Raw genomic sequence first — 15,687 nt, 5'->3', positions numbered from 1 at the left:
TATGGCTATAGGTCTTTCCTTCATATGTATACCAAAGTCTGGAACGAGATACCATATCATATTAGAATGAGCACATCTAGTGTACGTTTTAAACAAGCATATAAACAACATCTTATGGTCAGCTTTAATTGTAGGGCGTACTCACACTAGGCTCTGTGATCCGGGCCCGGGCACGGTTGCCTGCCGAAGCACGGTTCGTTTGGCTAGTGTGAGCGCTCCAACCGTGCCCGGGCCCGGATCAGTTAACCGTGCTCGGGCCCGCTTTGAAGAGGTGGGCCAGGGCACGATTCATGTGGACTCGGGCACGGTTCGCTTCTAGTGTGAGCGCTATCCGTGCCCGGGCCCGCTTGGTGCCTCGTCTGATTGGTTCATTTCGCTGGAACTCAAACATGACATCAGTGATGCGACGCTCACGTTAAACAGTCATAGCGGCAAAGCGATTAGCAGACAATCGTTATGTTAAATTATCGATAAATCTGTGCTTGCACCGTGTTTCTGCACTCCCAAAACGACTCCAAAAATACAATAAAAAGAGAATCGTGAACTCTATAGTGTTGTGCGAGCGCGCTTTTTTCCAAATAAAGCGGCGTTGTGATGACGTAAGCGTGCTCGGGCCGGGTTGCTGAAGCGAGTGTGAGTGCAGGCCAGCGGGGGAGTGGGGAGGGGGGATAACCGGGCCCCAGCACGGAACAAGCAAACCGTGCCTAGTGTGAGTACGCCCGTAATCACTGACTAAGTTTGAAAGGTAGACGTGTCCCCCTCTCGTTCTACTTTACTTTGTCTTAATTGTATGTTTAAATGTTTTGTATATCTTGTATTGTATTTCTTTTTGTGCTGCAGAACAGGAACCTGCTGTAAGCCAGTTTTTAACTGAGTCAGGCCAGTTTGTGTGGCATATTCTTATGTTGCTTAACACTTTCCTGTATAAATAAATAAAGAAAGAAAGAATCGATTTCAAAGTGCATTTAAGTGCACATCCACACTTGCAAAAAGATCAGCTGGGCTCAGGAACATACTTCCTCACAGCACAAGGACAGTCACAACCTGTACCATAAAGTGCAAACAATTTTCAGTCCCATTGTCCAATGGACAACACTATGATAAGAATAAAGAAATTTAAATGACAAATTATTGAAAAAACAAAATGCACACAAAATTAAGTGCCCACAAGATGCCACAAATCAAACTAAAATGCAACAGGATTTCACTACTCACAATAAAATGCCCACAGGATCCCACATCAAAAATATTTAAATGCTCATAGGATCCCACAATTTAAAAGTAAGTGCTCACAGAATCCAACTATTCAAAATACAGTGCCCACCGGATCCCACTATTCATAATAAAATGCCCACAGGTTGCCACAACTCAAAATAAAATATAAAATGACCACAGGATCCCACATCTCAAAATAAAACAAAATGCGCATAGGATTCCACAATTCAAAACACAGTGCCCGCAGGATTCCACTTTTCACAATAAAATGTCCACAGGATCCCACAGAATCTGATAGATAGAAGATTTGAAGATAGAACAATCTCATCCTTTTGGAAAAAAGTGCACCAGATTACGACCTGATTATGAGACAATGGAAAGGGCGCGCGCAAGGCAAGGCCACGCAATTGGCCTTCAGTTCTGGGACTCGAAGTTTAAATTTCTGCCTGCATTTAATTTTTCACCATCAATATTTTTTTACTCAGTAATTTGAGGCCGTTCAAATGTAGTGAAGTAAAACTACTTGGGTCAAAATGTACTCAAGTAAAAGTAAAAATTACATATTTCAAAAACTACTCAGAAAATTACAAATTACTCATAAAGAGTACTCAATTACAGTAATGTGAGTAAATGTACATACAGCATGTATAAAAATGTAAAAATAAGTGCACTCTTATGTTATCTTATTTTTCAGTAACTACACATGACATTTGACTTTAGTGTTTCATAATTTAAAAGATTAACAATTTTAACAATTGCACCGCAATTTTTCGAACCCTCCGCTCTTGCTTAGGTCTGAGACTCCATTGTGAGCAACCAGTTAAGATAATTATTCTCCATAGATAACATTTTATCTGAGAAGCAATCAGGTTTCAGATCAAAACAGTACAATTACATAGCAGCTCTGAACGTACCAGATTACATAATGGACTCTTTAGATACAGGTCACAATTGTGCAGCTCCTGTAATGTTGATTTAGGTTTTTAATGACGTGGATCGTGCACATATTCATGCCAGACTTTCACCACTGAACTATCTGAAAGTATTTTCTTTGATTTGGGAAGTATCTGTTAGGGACTAATGTATACATGAATGTCTACATATGTATACATAAACCTAGGGATTCATGTCTACACCTCTGATAGTAGTAAAGGGTGTGTCTCAGGCATCAGTTTTGGGACCTCTTCTTTTTTGCTACATATATTAAAACAAATTTTTGATAATGTTCCCTGTAATGTGCCCTGTGTTGCCAGGATAAGCTCTGGACCCCCGTGACCCTGAATTAGATTAAGCAGTTTAGAAGGTGAATGAATGCATTCATGAATGTCCCAAATTTCCAGTAACACACAGATCATACTGTTATTTTTTGGTCAGCACCCACTCTTGCTGCAGCATACAGTCCATATAGTAAGAATACATGCCCTGTAAGAATACCTATCAATTAGTGCATTTTGTTTTATAAATCTTTATTACTTTATTGTCTAAGCGATCCCGCTCATCAAACAAGAATGTATAATGATGTCCTGTGCTCTTAGAATCTCTATTTTCCCAAGAGCACTGGTGGTTAAGAAAACCTTGTCGGTATACTGCTCCACTGGAATTTCTTACAGAAAGTTTCAAAACCTCAGGATATTATTCCACTGGAATTGTTTAAAATATATTTTTAATCCTAGTCAAGTGTTGTCTTCTGATTAAATAAAAGCAATAGATATAAAACTTGCTTGTAAGTGGTCAGCACACGTACAGATTTCTGAATTTCATATCTGGGGATATATGAAAAAAAATTTTGTAAGGGTTTCATATGATACAAATATGATATTCACTGTGTATTCACTGTGAGCTTTCGTAATAGCAGATATTTCCTTGTAATGAATGAACCAGATGAAAGGTATGCCCCTTAACTGATTTCACCTGGTCCCTTTCAATAAGAGAAAGAGGCAGATAAAGGCTGCATAAAGATTTTTGAAGCTCAAAAGACTCCATGTGTGCAGAAGATGGAGTGACAAAGATTCCCAAAACTATTGAGGGAAACACAATAGAAGATGTGTTGTGAAAAGTGCTATATAAATATATTTGATTTGATTTAGAAGATGCCACATGTTTCTTTGACAGAGTGCAGGAGGTTTCCAGCCTAGCAGTGGTCTGTGTGTGAGGACAGGCTCATTAAGCAAAAGATGTCCACCCAATAGAAGGGCTTGGTCAAAAAAGGTTACCGTCCACTTTAATGAATGAAAGATGTTCTGACGTGCGTTTGCCATATTCACAGAAAATTAGGAAGATGTTTGTGCTAGTGTTAATTAGATCATTTAACTTCAGTACTAGCACCCAATCTCTAAAAGGGTTTTAGGTTTGCATGTTTGAGAAATGTGATGAATCATGACAAAAACGTTTGATACATTGATACATCTAGGAAAATGTTGAAGCCTGAGGAAAATTGTATACCTGCAAACATACAAGTAGCAACATAAGTTGCAGTCTCACATTGTATTGCATATCCAAGACCCCAACTCCACTGCTGAAGGATATTCTGTCATCTTGTGGTTCATTGCTGTTATCACACAAGACAGCAATTAATGTATAACCACTTTCTGTGCTTTGCAGTGATGTAGCTATTGCTAAATTAATCACCCAGACCAAGTCTTCCACTATTGTTGACTGTTTATTCCCATAAATATTCATACACCAGCATCAAATGATCAATAAGCATATGCCATTATAGTCCAAACACACCACACACATTTGACATTTTTACATAAAAACGTCACATCACACTAGATCTAAAAATGTCATTTTAAATCACAGTGTTATCTATGCATTTAAAATTAAAAAAAAAAAAAAAAAAAAAAAAAAAAAAAAAAGGGAAAACAAAAAGCACAGATAAGGACTTTATCCAGCAAGAAGCTGTGAATGTTTTCTTGGTTCTGGTTAAAGCCAAAAATGTCTTGCACACAATAGTTGAATGTATTTACCAAAGATTATACAAAATGTTAAGTCTGAACAAAGATCCTTCAGTGCATTATACAATTGGAAACCTCCAGTGATTTCTAACCATGACCTGAAAACAAATATTACTCTCTCATCCCCCAATCTTGAATTGTGCAATTTGAAGCTGGGAGAATAGAAAAATAAACCATAGTTTCTAAGAGCCATACGGAAACACAACCTTACAGCTTTAAAACACGTATTCTTATGCTACCAGATGCTTATTGCTGTACAGCGGGAAAATGTCACAACCCCCCTTCTTGCAAAACACTTAACAGAGGTTTGGGAGAGCATGAGCAAAACCAGCATTTGGAGAGAATAGTCTTAAGGTTGGGCCTCTCCATGGGTGCCAAGTGTATGGTCTTGTTGTTAGCATGTTCCAGACCCTATATGAATTCACACTGGCAGTGATGACTGCAGCTCCTCTGTTATCAGATTAGGGATACAAAGTTCTTTAGTCGTCATCATCGTCGTCATCCTCTTCCTCCTCATCTTCCTCCTCGTCCTCATCATCGTCATCATCATCTTTGGGTTTTGATTTGCCCGCAGATGCCCCGCCGCCCGTTTTGCCCTTGCGCTTGTACTCGGTCATGTCCTAAAAGAGGGGAGAACGGACAAAGTTCAACTCCTTAGGGTGAACGTCGGTGAGGTCATTACATAGGAAACAAAATATGAGGATACCAAGGAGACCCGATCACCTGCACACAAGCTTAACGGGACTTCGGAAGCTGATCGCAGTCCATTACAGACAGAAAGAAGTCCGAGTGACCTGAAATCCTCACCTTCATGTACTTGTCCTTGAGTTTGGTGGCCTTGGAAAGGAAGGGCTGCTTCTCTGAATCAGACAAGTTGTTCCACATTTCGCCGAGTCTCTTGGCTACGTCACCAATGCCCAAGCTGGGGTTCTGGGACTTAATGTTTGGCCTCTGCTCAGCGCAGAACAGGAAAAAGCCAGACCTATGAGGGCAAAAAGATCATTTAATGTTCATGCATATTCAATTCAAAATGGTATTAAGTTACAAATCCTGCATCCTGGGAAGAAACATACGGTGGCCTCCTAGGGGCATTGGGGTCCTTCTTCTTCTGACCTTTTTTGCCTGGGTTGTAGTTCATCATTTCTTGGTCATAGCGAGCCTTATCCTGCTTAGCCATTTCATCAAATTTAGTTTTCTCTTTTGGAGACATCACCTGCAATAAATTGCAGAGGGACACTGATGAAAATTATACACTTTCTATACAAATTACAAACTTTTTTTTTTAAGCTCTGCGTTTACACTACACTGCAGGGCGAGTTCACTCACTTTCCATCTTTCTGAGCACTTCTTAGAGAACTCTGAAAAATTCACCGGGACATCAGGCTTCTTCTTGTTGTGCTCCTCACGGCAGGTCTTTACAAAGTAGGCATAAGCAGACATTTTGCCCTTCGGCTTTGACGGGTCACCTTTTGCCATCTTGAAGGTTGGAGGTGTTCCACTTGCTGCACTGTGTACCCAAACACCTAAAAATAAATATTAACTTAGTGCATCCTTAAATATCTGTAGTACTCAAAGCAGAAGTCACACCCCTTGGTGGCTGGAAATGGTAATAAAATGATTTCCTGTATTGACAAAAGGAAATTTACGCAACGCATCATTCTTCAAGAGGGTACGTTATCTTGGGGTAAACAAGCGCGAGCGATATAACAAATTAGACGCCACGCGCCTGACAGGATTGACAGGGGGACACTACGGGAATTATTCATCTTCCATTTTGTGAATTGCAATGTCATGACAGAAACCGATATTTAATTTTAGTATACAGCTCTATATTTTTTTATTTTTACAATAAGCAAGCAGTCAAAACAACGTACAAATACTTGTAAGGCTACCCATGTCTTCTATACTAGCACCGACATGAGGTTACAGTAGCCAGCCGTTGCCGTTCTTTTGAATAGGACTCCATTCATTAAAATGGCCTCTCCAGCGCGCTTGGAAGAAGGCTTAGGGAATGGCTAACAAAGCCTTTCACACCCCTTCACATACATTGGCACTGTATACGAAGGTCATCGGGTTTAATAAATGTTGACAATTTCAGGATTCTTTACATAAAGCGCCCTGCAAAAAGTGCGTAGAGTCAGTTTTCCCAAAGTTTCACCAGTACAGCCCCATGCAAGCCCGTTTATAACAAAGGCAGAGTAAACCAGCCATGACTGGCATCGGCTGTCACTCGCGTCTCAACCGCTCGCTGCTCTTTAGGAGGGAATTAAGTAAAATATACGACACGACGGGATTCGTGTTCTCCCTCGTATACAACCTGCCTATGCAAAGAACTTCTTTAAATTATTTTCTGAAATTTTGCGTGGCCCATACTTTGCGTAAGGCAGATTTTACAGCGTCAGCCATTTTAAAAACACGGTCACCACACGACATGTCTTATTAGTTTAATCAAAGCAGACATATTCCACTAAATGTCACAGCATAAAGTATAAAAGTGTATACAAGTGGAGCGTTTAAAAATATTAAATTTAACTGTGTCAATATAAAAATGCGAAGCATACATTCTTTACAGAACAATTAAAGACAATATAAACTATTAAACGCCGAACATATTGCAGAAATGCAATGTGGCGGTTGCGATAAGTAGCTTTAAGTGGTGTTTTGCGCTGCTACCCACCGACACGGTCTGCCCAAGCGGATCTTCTCTTAGTGGCGCTGTGGCTTCACGCTTCCTCGCGGTACAAGAGCACGCGCAGCCTCGCGCTAGCTCACTACGAGACCGGCCTGATTGGTCAGTCCCGGCACGCGTTTAAAACAACCTCCACAACTAAGGATTGGGTACGGGATCATACGTGTCCGCGATTCTCCCAACGCTATTGGTCAAGAACAAGAAAGCCACAACCCACACTTCGAACAGGACGCGGGAACGTCTGTCAGAACATTGTAAACGCAAGTTTAAAGGTCTGCAAGAGACCGCAACAACGCAACACTGATTCAGTTAACATAATGAATCTCTGCGAACCGATACCCGTGTAGGCTGCTTGTACTGCCGCAAACATCAGCCTTATTCCTCACTGACCCAGTCCAAGGCGTCAAACGCTGAGAAATACAACGGTGTCTTGATTTTAGGACCTTCACAATGACTTCTGGAATCTGGATGCAACAAATGTGCAATTTCTGTGCAAATTTGTATTGCTGGAATCATATACCTACATTTCTGCCTTAAACAAATTAATCAGTTAATTGTTTTGGTTTTACTAAATGTTTACACTGCTAGAAAATGCCAATACCGAATTTTAAACATTTTGAGAACAAGAACCCATATTTCCTTAAATCATTGTGTTACAGTCAATAATATACAATAAGGAAAGAAGACAACTATGAGCCAATTAATTAAAAGAAAAAAGGGGGAAAACACTTGTAAACCGCAAATGGGATAAGCACATCTTTAAACTATACAAATGTATGTATGATGGATATCAATGTGGCATATAAATGGAACAAGCTAAAAAGTGAGAAAATTCCAGTATTTACAAAAAGTTTACAAAATTAAATCTCAAAATATTTATAAACAGCTTGTAATCGTGCATGGTCTCCTCTTAAGAAACCTATAACCAAAGCAACAACAGTATCAGCGCAGAGTGTGGAGAATGTTGGTTTACGCCTCAGATGACTTTATTGATAGTTGAAGGTGTAGTTAGTTGTAGGGACAGTAGAGAAGTCTCGAGCACTCCTGTTCCCAACAGCATGCAGTCTCTGCTCCGCACGCACGGTGTCCAAACACTCCAACTTTCGCTATACAGCGACAGCCTTTCCAGTAAACATGTCCATTTCATCTTCAAGTCTAAAAAATATATATATAAATATATATATATAAATATAAAATATAAATATTATATATATATATATAAAAACAAGCAACACAAACATCCTATAAATAAAAATCCAAATTTGAAAGTGCATGTAGATGGACATCATGTAAACATTTCTGAAATACATCATGTAGGAGTTTTCCAGTTAAATAGTAATAAATGCGGAATGATTTTGGTGATTAGATGTTTATGGATGTTTTAGTTCCGGAACACTGTAAAACATGTTGTGTTGCTAAGGCAACATTGGTGTAATTCCTACTGATGTCCTTAGCATTAAGGAAAGCAGCGAAGTACTTCGCAGTTAAAAAAAACTGCAGCGTATCTCCGAGTATTTATAATGCAGAGCACCATCAAACCAGCAACCATTTCGCTGCCACTAGGTGGTGCTATTAACCACACTGCACTGACGCAAGGAAGTGTAACTGCCGTTAACTTTCGTGTGCATGAGCGTGTAATGCATGAATCAGTTTTACTGTCTTGTTTGAGTAGTGCTCTCTGTGGAAGACGATCATACAGTGGTATGCATAGCAGTCCCTCCGAGCTCTGAGGATGAGGAGAGGGAGCGAGACGAAGAGGCTTCTCTCTGTATCTCCTCCACTCTTCGCTGCAGCTCTGCCCTCATAACTAACAGATCCTTCAGGTTCTGGTGAACAGGCACCTGGTGGGCAGACAGAGTCAAATACAACTTCAATTGCAACTACAGAGAAAACAAAATGCTGCAGGCTAGTTGTTCGCCAGTCAGACCTCTCATAGCTCATCAGACGGGAAGCATGGTCATAAATATTTGACCTTCTGGCAAAGCTTTATAGATGGATCTGGCCAACCGTGCTGAACTGTGAGATTTTGGTTGAAGGGAAAACCTTATATAAGGTTTTTCTGTTATACACGTTACAATGTCTTTCTTGTTTGTTTGAAAAACGTGTAGGTGTAAGGATTATAAAGACTTTTATTATGAATGGCTAGATGAGGGGTCGGTTCTCAAAAAGATCTCCAAAACAGCAGGTTCTGTTGGGTGTTGGGTGTCCTGGTGTGGAGGGAGTAGAGAGCCTAACAAGCAATCCCGCAGTGACATACATGGGGAGACACAGGACAGAGTGACCAACACTGACTCTGCTCTCTGCCTTCCAGAAGGATAATGTGCCCTGCCACACTGCAAAACCCGTTCATGGATGGACTCAGGAACATGATAAAAGGTACTGAGCTGGTCTCCAGATCCCAGATCTACAGATCTCAATCTGATGGAGGATGTACACATATAGTGTATATGTATGCCACCATATTACTCCCACTGACTTCAGATACTGCAGCTGGGGGTTCTGTGGGTCTGTCAAACCGGGCATCCCAGGGCACGATGAGGTTCTCCCAGGGTATGATGAGGTTCTTGGGATATGTTGTGTAAAGAGCACAGGAATAGCAAGCGCAGATCCATTCAGGGCCCACAATTTAAACAATTTCAAATATGTATTTGGTCATTTTTTACTAATTTGGGCTATTTTTCTAGCTCATAAAACCCACGAAAACAGGATATACATACACACACACTATATATATATATATATACATATAGTGTATAATTTATGCACAGCTGATGAATAACCTCTGTCTGATTGTCTGAAAGATTTCTCTGTGAGCCTTGTGTCCTTGCCCAATGCATTGCTATTAATCCCTGTGTAATCTTCTACAGATAGCATTTTTTTTTACTGTAAACTTAACATCTTGGCTAACATCATGTTGAAATCATTGCTTGGACAGCCGAGAAAGGACTTCTGTCCAAAATGCCTCCTTTCTTTGGAAAGTGTATATGATACTACTTCTCTCTCTCTCTCAAAAAAAATGTTTTGGACATAGGTCATCAGCTGTACAAACAAACTGTTTCTGAAGCTCTGGGACATGAAACTAGTTTACATTAAAAGATCAGCAGATGTTTTACATCATAACATTTATTTTGATACGGAGCGAGAGGGTTCAAGAGAGAAAAAGAGAGAGAGAGAGTGAGAGAGAGAGAAAGAGAGAGAGAGAGAGAGAGAGAGAGAGAGAGAGAGAGAAAGTGGACTCATTGCAGAACTACTTTATCCTCTAAGGAATGCATTTCATCCTATTACACAAAATAGATCTTAAACAGATCAATTCCAAGAGCTAAAATGTTTTAAAAAGTGTTTTGCTTTTATGTACATTCTCCAAATAAATTGGCACATATATGCTTGAGATGAGTAAACGTTAGCCAGAGTTGACCTCTGAGCAGGCAACACTCACCTGGGGCCTCATACGAGGGTTCCAGCGCACGTAGTAATTCACCCAGAGATCCAGGTTCCTCTGACTGGCCACCGGGTACAGCACATGGTGCTCGTAGTGCACATAGAGTGGGTTGATGAAGTCCTCTGCATGACTGTTTATGTACGACCACAGCGATACAGTCTTGCTGAATACCTCCTGAAGAGATGCATAAAATGGGTCATATTCCCTTAAAGAAAAGTGAGAAGGGACTTTTCAAGATCAGGTTACGCAAATCAAGCGCATAAACTGAGCTTTCGCATTTGCGCAGGTGCGACGTGTATGTGCCTCTAATTCGTTTTCAACACCTTGTTTTCATAGAAGCAGAATACAAGCACAAGACAAATCCAGGCCTTAATGAACACTTAGTCGTAGTCTCAAACGGGTATTCAGTGGAATCTCCCCACGGAAAGTCAGATTAAGTACAATTCTAAACTCAATCCGTGTCCGTGCCGCAGCGGAAGCAACCACAGCACCTTAATCTGACCACCAAATCCCCTCATTTTCGTGAGGGAAAATAACAGGCATGGACCTGAAAGCCTGGGTCCCCTCTACGTGGTTCAGCGGTTGTCATGCATAGTCTACGACATAGGCGCGGGATCTCGGTGAGGTCACGGACACCCGGACCAGAGACTCAGCCATCGTGCTGGCGTCCTTCCCAGCCAGCGAGAGAACAGCCAACTCTACGCTCATGCTGGCCTTGGACTGAACATCACACCCAGCTCCCAGTGGTGAAGTCCAGCTGCATCTACGGAAGGGCTGCCATAGCTGGATGGGCGTTAACAACCTTTTTGTTTGTTTTTTGCAGCTATGGTGAGGTATAGTGGTGTATGGTTAGGTATGTTGAGGTATGGTGGGGTAGGATTGCATTATCTGTTGGATATTCTTACATCTGCTTCATTTGATCAGTAAAACTTGGAGAAAATGGCTAGAAAAATCCCAGATTCAGCGGTTTACAGACTGAACGATTTTGGTTCCAGTGCTACGAATTTCCCGAAGGGAGCATGTCTTTGTTTTGCTTCCTGCAAGCTCGTTTGCTGGGATCATTACTGCGGCTCTGAAACCGGTCACGGTGGTTTCACGTACCAAGTACACACAAGTACTCTGTTCTATCGGGAGTTGCAGTACAGCACTTATGGTCAGACTGCACCACCCATTCAATTGATCCTGAGTGTTTGGGCACGTGTCACCTTGCCTTTGAGACCCGCTCCTGCTCGCTGTTGTAGAGGAACGTCCCAAACAGGCAGCTGTAGAGGTGGTCCAGCACCGTAATGAGAAACAGCTCGTTGAACTCAAACGCCGAGGGGAACTGGGGAGTGAGAGCACCAACAGGCCAGCAACGCTTCAAGGATGAGCCGACCTCATCTACGGAGGCTCACGTATCATTCAGAGACATCGGCATGAAAAGGAAATGACATGTTAAATGCTACTGATTAGCTGACGTTAACAGAGGTCTGGCAGCCCTCTGTGGCAGCCCGTGTGACTCACCTGTCTGGTCATTTGCCACACGCAGTCTATGAACTGCAGAAAGAGAGGTGAGCGTTCGGAGTTAGCGTGGTTCTCGTCGCCGTGTCCTACACGCTGAGAGAGGAGAGGGAGTCCCACGGAATTACTGCTCATTACAGAGTCATTACAGGTAATACACTATGGACACAGCGAAAGGACACACAAAAGGGCTTAAAGCACGGAAAATGTAAAATGTATTTTGACAAACCTCTGATGAAGTTACACACACACACACACACACACACACACACACACACACACACACACACACATACACACACTCAGACATTTAACATTAGCGCCATTGGGTTTTTAGGTGTGAAACACAATCGTAATCCTGTCAGAGACTCTTTTTCGGTTGTGTGCTGGGGGGAGCAGTGTTGCTAAGTGAGCATGGCCTGTAGTCCTCACCGAGGCGAAGCGGTGTCCGAAGCTGGTCCACTCCTTCTCCAGCAGTGTCTGGAAGCCCCTGAGCGAGCGGTAGTGCGCGTCCAGCATCAGCATGGCCAGCGAGGTGAGCTGCGCCGTGCGGTCCCAGCCGTCGCTGCAGTGCACCACCACCGAACTCTTCCCGCCCTCCACACGGTCGGCGATCCGCACCGCGCCGGCCAGCAGCAGCTGCGAGAGGCACGTACGTCCAGCTTGTCAGTATGCTCGGAAAGTGCCGAAAGTTTCCGAGTACGCTCGGAAAAGTGCTCCTTACCCTGATGTATTCCAGCCAGTGTGTAGCGTCCACAGACGACAGCCAGCGCTGCTCGTCGATGGTGGGGTAGACCGCCTCCTTCAACTTGCGCAGAGACTCCCTCATGACGTGGATGGTGGGAATCTCCAGAAAGTTCAGCTCAACGTTGGGGTAGAAACTCTCATTCTCGTAACCACCATCTTTGGCCTAGAGAGGAATGAAAGTGCAGTGAGTGGTCAAGTCGTGACCTGGTCAAGATTTCATTCCCGCTCTCACTTTGGTACAAATCCCACCCTGCCTTAAATGGCACTAACCACTCATTAGATTTGGTACCTTGTTAAAAATATTGAGGTTGTAATACATTTTGATGTGTGGAAAATAATGTGCCAAGACCTGGACCCTGTTTCAGAAAGCAGGTTTAGCAAACTCTGAGTCTAACCCCGAACTAGCCCTAACCCTAACCCTGAACTAGCCCTAAACCTAACCCTAACCCGAAGTGAAATGCATGCATGAAGAGACAGAAAGCCCTCATCAGTGGAACACAGATAACATGATTCACCATAGCAACAGGAGGGAAAAAAGGCTCAATCCTTATTTCTCCTTATTTCACCAAAAATTAGTTAGAAATGTTAATCACTGTGTACGCAGAATATGAGCAAAAACCACGTCATATCAGCAGAAGAACTTGTGCTGGCATGGCAGAGAATTGCTGACTGAGTCAATGCACGAGTAGAGATTACATGTATGTGTATATATACACTGTATGTTGTCTGATTCTGTTTCATGATCTCATGAGGGGTCATTATCACCCCTAAATTTAGCTGATGAAGCTAAGGTATGTGCCATAAATTACTGACCCCAATTAGCCTTTGTAATACAGATTTAATGTACGCAGGTGTAACCCAAGAGGCACAAAAAGTACTTAACTGTAACCGAAGACGAAAGATTAAAATATAGTAATGTATAAGTTCATTACAAGCAATTGTGCCGTTTATCCTACCCTACATTCAGTACTTCAACATTCTGTGACAACATGTTTAATATATCATGTTGAATGTACATCCCTACACCGCCAGTATGAAATAATGTATGTTTTAAACCAACATCTAAATGCATTTACACATACAACTGTCCAAATGTGTGCTTACTGATCCAGTAAGCCAATGAACCCCCCCCCACACACACACTCAACCCCACCCCCACTCACAGAGGCTGAAGTAATGGCGCTCAGCCAAAATAGTGGGTGACGTTACTGAAGGCGTCTGTGGCAGAAGCTCATCTGAACCAACCATCCCCCAGGACACAAGAGGTTTTTTCTCTAAATAATATGATTCCATATTATTGGAATATTTGGAATGGAATGGAATATGGAATATTTGTCCATTCATCTTTTGTCAGCGATAGCTCAGTCAAGCACCTATCTTGACACACTTGGTACAATTCTTCACAAATGACTCCTATTCCTTTTTCAGGTTCTTAGTCGTCCTTCAGACATCATAATCTACTTTAAAGCGACTCAGAGTTAGATAGTGTGATGTGGCACGTACGCCGTCATAAAAATAAAACTCGGGTTAGATGGGGCACTTTTATAATTGAAGTGTCTAATCTTCGTTTACCACTTAATGGTGGAACCTGTCTGGCGAAGTCCTCCTGCCACAACACTCTAATTTTCATGACAAAAGCATGGCACCTTGTCAGAGAGGGAAAACACAGAGATGCTTACTGAGGTCTCCACCTTCAAAATAACATGCAGCCACTTCATGAGTGTCGTACCAAAATAAAATGCACACGTCCTGTTATTCCTAACAGAGCAATACTCTACGTTACAGTGAGGAAGAGGGCCCGTCAACCTCCACACCTCACCTCAGTAAGATGGTCAGCAGTGGCCTGTGAAATACCAACGTTATTTTTGGTGTTTCTACATTTACTCTACTGCATTTGGACTCGAAATAAAGAAGACATCTTAAAAATGTCTTTATCTGATGCTGGGGAAGTGATGGGTTATTGTAGCTCATCATATCTCTAACTGCTGTACCATCAGTTGCATTATGGCGATAGTTCACTGATTGAGGAAGACACTGGTTGAGTAGGACATATGGAGAATCACACCACAGCAATGTCTCATAACCTGTCTGAGATTACCCTGATCCTACAAATGTACTGGACCTGGGCCTCCCCCAGGGTCATCTGTATCCCGTCTCGTGTTCTTGTAGTGAAGTCTGGCTCTGGGTCAGGCACAGGTACAGTTAAGGGGTCAGCAAACAGGGATTCAAAAAGCCATTTATCTGACTATTTATCTTACTTGATACTCAAACGTGAAACTCTGGGCATGAATCTGTGACAAGTCAACAAGACACTCACAAAATGGTATGCATTTAAACCAAACCTTTCAAAGAGCAGCATAATCATTGGCCATGTGAAGCTACACAGCAGGCTACAACAAATTAGCCCATAGCATGTCAATTCACGTTACTGTCTTATAATCACATGTTGCCTCCCATGTGATTAAGACAGATGGTTTCCTTCTTGGAGACAGAGGTCACCCTTGCCTGCTGTCTCTTATGGCACCACATCCTGATCCTGATTCAGACTCCTGCCCAGTGCAGGACCGGAGCCAGAACTGAGACAGAAGCATTAGCCGGGTTTCATTGGCTGAGCGGACTCATTACCACCCCAGAGCAGGTAGGAGACTTCACTGTGGGCTAGCTTGGTACTGCGGACACCCTGACATAACCACACAGACCCAACAGAAGAACCACAGCCATATCAGAGATGGTGAAGTCCTGGCAAAAAATTATTTCTCACTCAATGCTCAAAACCAACACCAACTCCCTGCATGTGGACTTCAGAAAGCCATAAAGATTGTTCTTTCTTAAATACACTATAATTTGTTTCATGTCATGCAAATGTTCTCCCTATCAATCTGTAACTGGTCTGTAAAAATCATATTTAACCCTGACTGTATTAATGAAACATAATCAGGGTTTTCCTATTTTCTACCTTTCATGCAATTACAAGTTTGAACACAGATATTGTGCTATGTAAATGAAATACCATTTCTGTCACATTACATACAAATAGTAAAAGTATATGTGCATTTATTTATGCTTTTCCATAGCATGGGATGTTTTTTAAGGTCTGTATAGACCGTTTTCAGCCTCATCTTTTTCATGTAGAGATGAAT

The 15,687-nt window shown here is 42.0% G+C and overlaps 2 protein-coding genes across 6 annotated transcripts in view; both read right to left on the bottom strand.

Moving 5' to 3' along the window:
* The window catches only part of mtmr1b (myotubularin related protein 1b), a 35,922-nt gene that overhangs the window by 13,638 nt on the left and 6,597 nt on the right, over window positions 1-15,687 (bottom strand). For 3 of the 5 annotated variants that reach the window (XM_076979415.1, XM_076979417.1, XM_076979418.1), the window contains 7 exons: window positions 12,525-12,710; window positions 12,233-12,439; window positions 11,804-11,896; window positions 11,511-11,624; window positions 10,298-10,474; window positions 8,559-8,702; window positions 7,342-8,016 (listed from right to left, as the gene is read on the bottom strand). In XM_076979415.1, the coding sequence (XP_076835530.1) occupies window positions 8,011-8,016; window positions 8,559-8,702; window positions 10,298-10,474; window positions 11,511-11,624; window positions 11,804-11,896; window positions 12,233-12,439; window positions 12,525-12,710 (927 nt within the window). In that variant the 3' untranslated portion in view covers window positions 7,342-8,010. Of the gene's footprint in view, window positions 1-7,341; window positions 8,017-8,558; window positions 8,703-10,297; window positions 10,475-11,505; window positions 11,625-11,803; window positions 11,897-12,232; window positions 12,440-12,524; window positions 12,711-15,687 lie in introns of those variants that run through there. The other 2 variants (XM_076979416.1, XM_076979419.1) reach the window with 2 other exon arrangements.
* LOC143481401 (high mobility group protein B3-like) lies at window positions 3,856-7,439 on the bottom strand. Its single transcript, XM_076979420.1, has 5 exons — window positions 6,850-7,439; window positions 5,499-5,695; window positions 5,246-5,385; window positions 4,980-5,154; window positions 3,856-4,792 (listed from the first exon to the last, which is right to left on the bottom strand). The coding sequence occupies exons 2-5, from the start codon at window positions 5,646-5,648 to the stop codon at window positions 4,652-4,654; spliced, it is 606 nt and encodes a 201-aa protein (XP_076835535.1). The 5' UTR covers window positions 5,649-5,695; window positions 6,850-7,439; the 3' UTR covers window positions 3,856-4,651.

This window comes from Brachyhypopomus gauderio, chromosome 18 (assembly GCF_052324685.1).
Source record: "Brachyhypopomus gauderio isolate BG-103 chromosome 18, BGAUD_0.2, whole genome shotgun sequence".
NCBI lineage: Eukaryota > Metazoa > Chordata > Actinopteri > Gymnotiformes > Hypopomidae > Brachyhypopomus > Brachyhypopomus gauderio.
The sequence above is the reverse complement of the archived record's forward strand: the minus strand, read 5'-3'. Positions and strand labels throughout refer to the sequence as shown.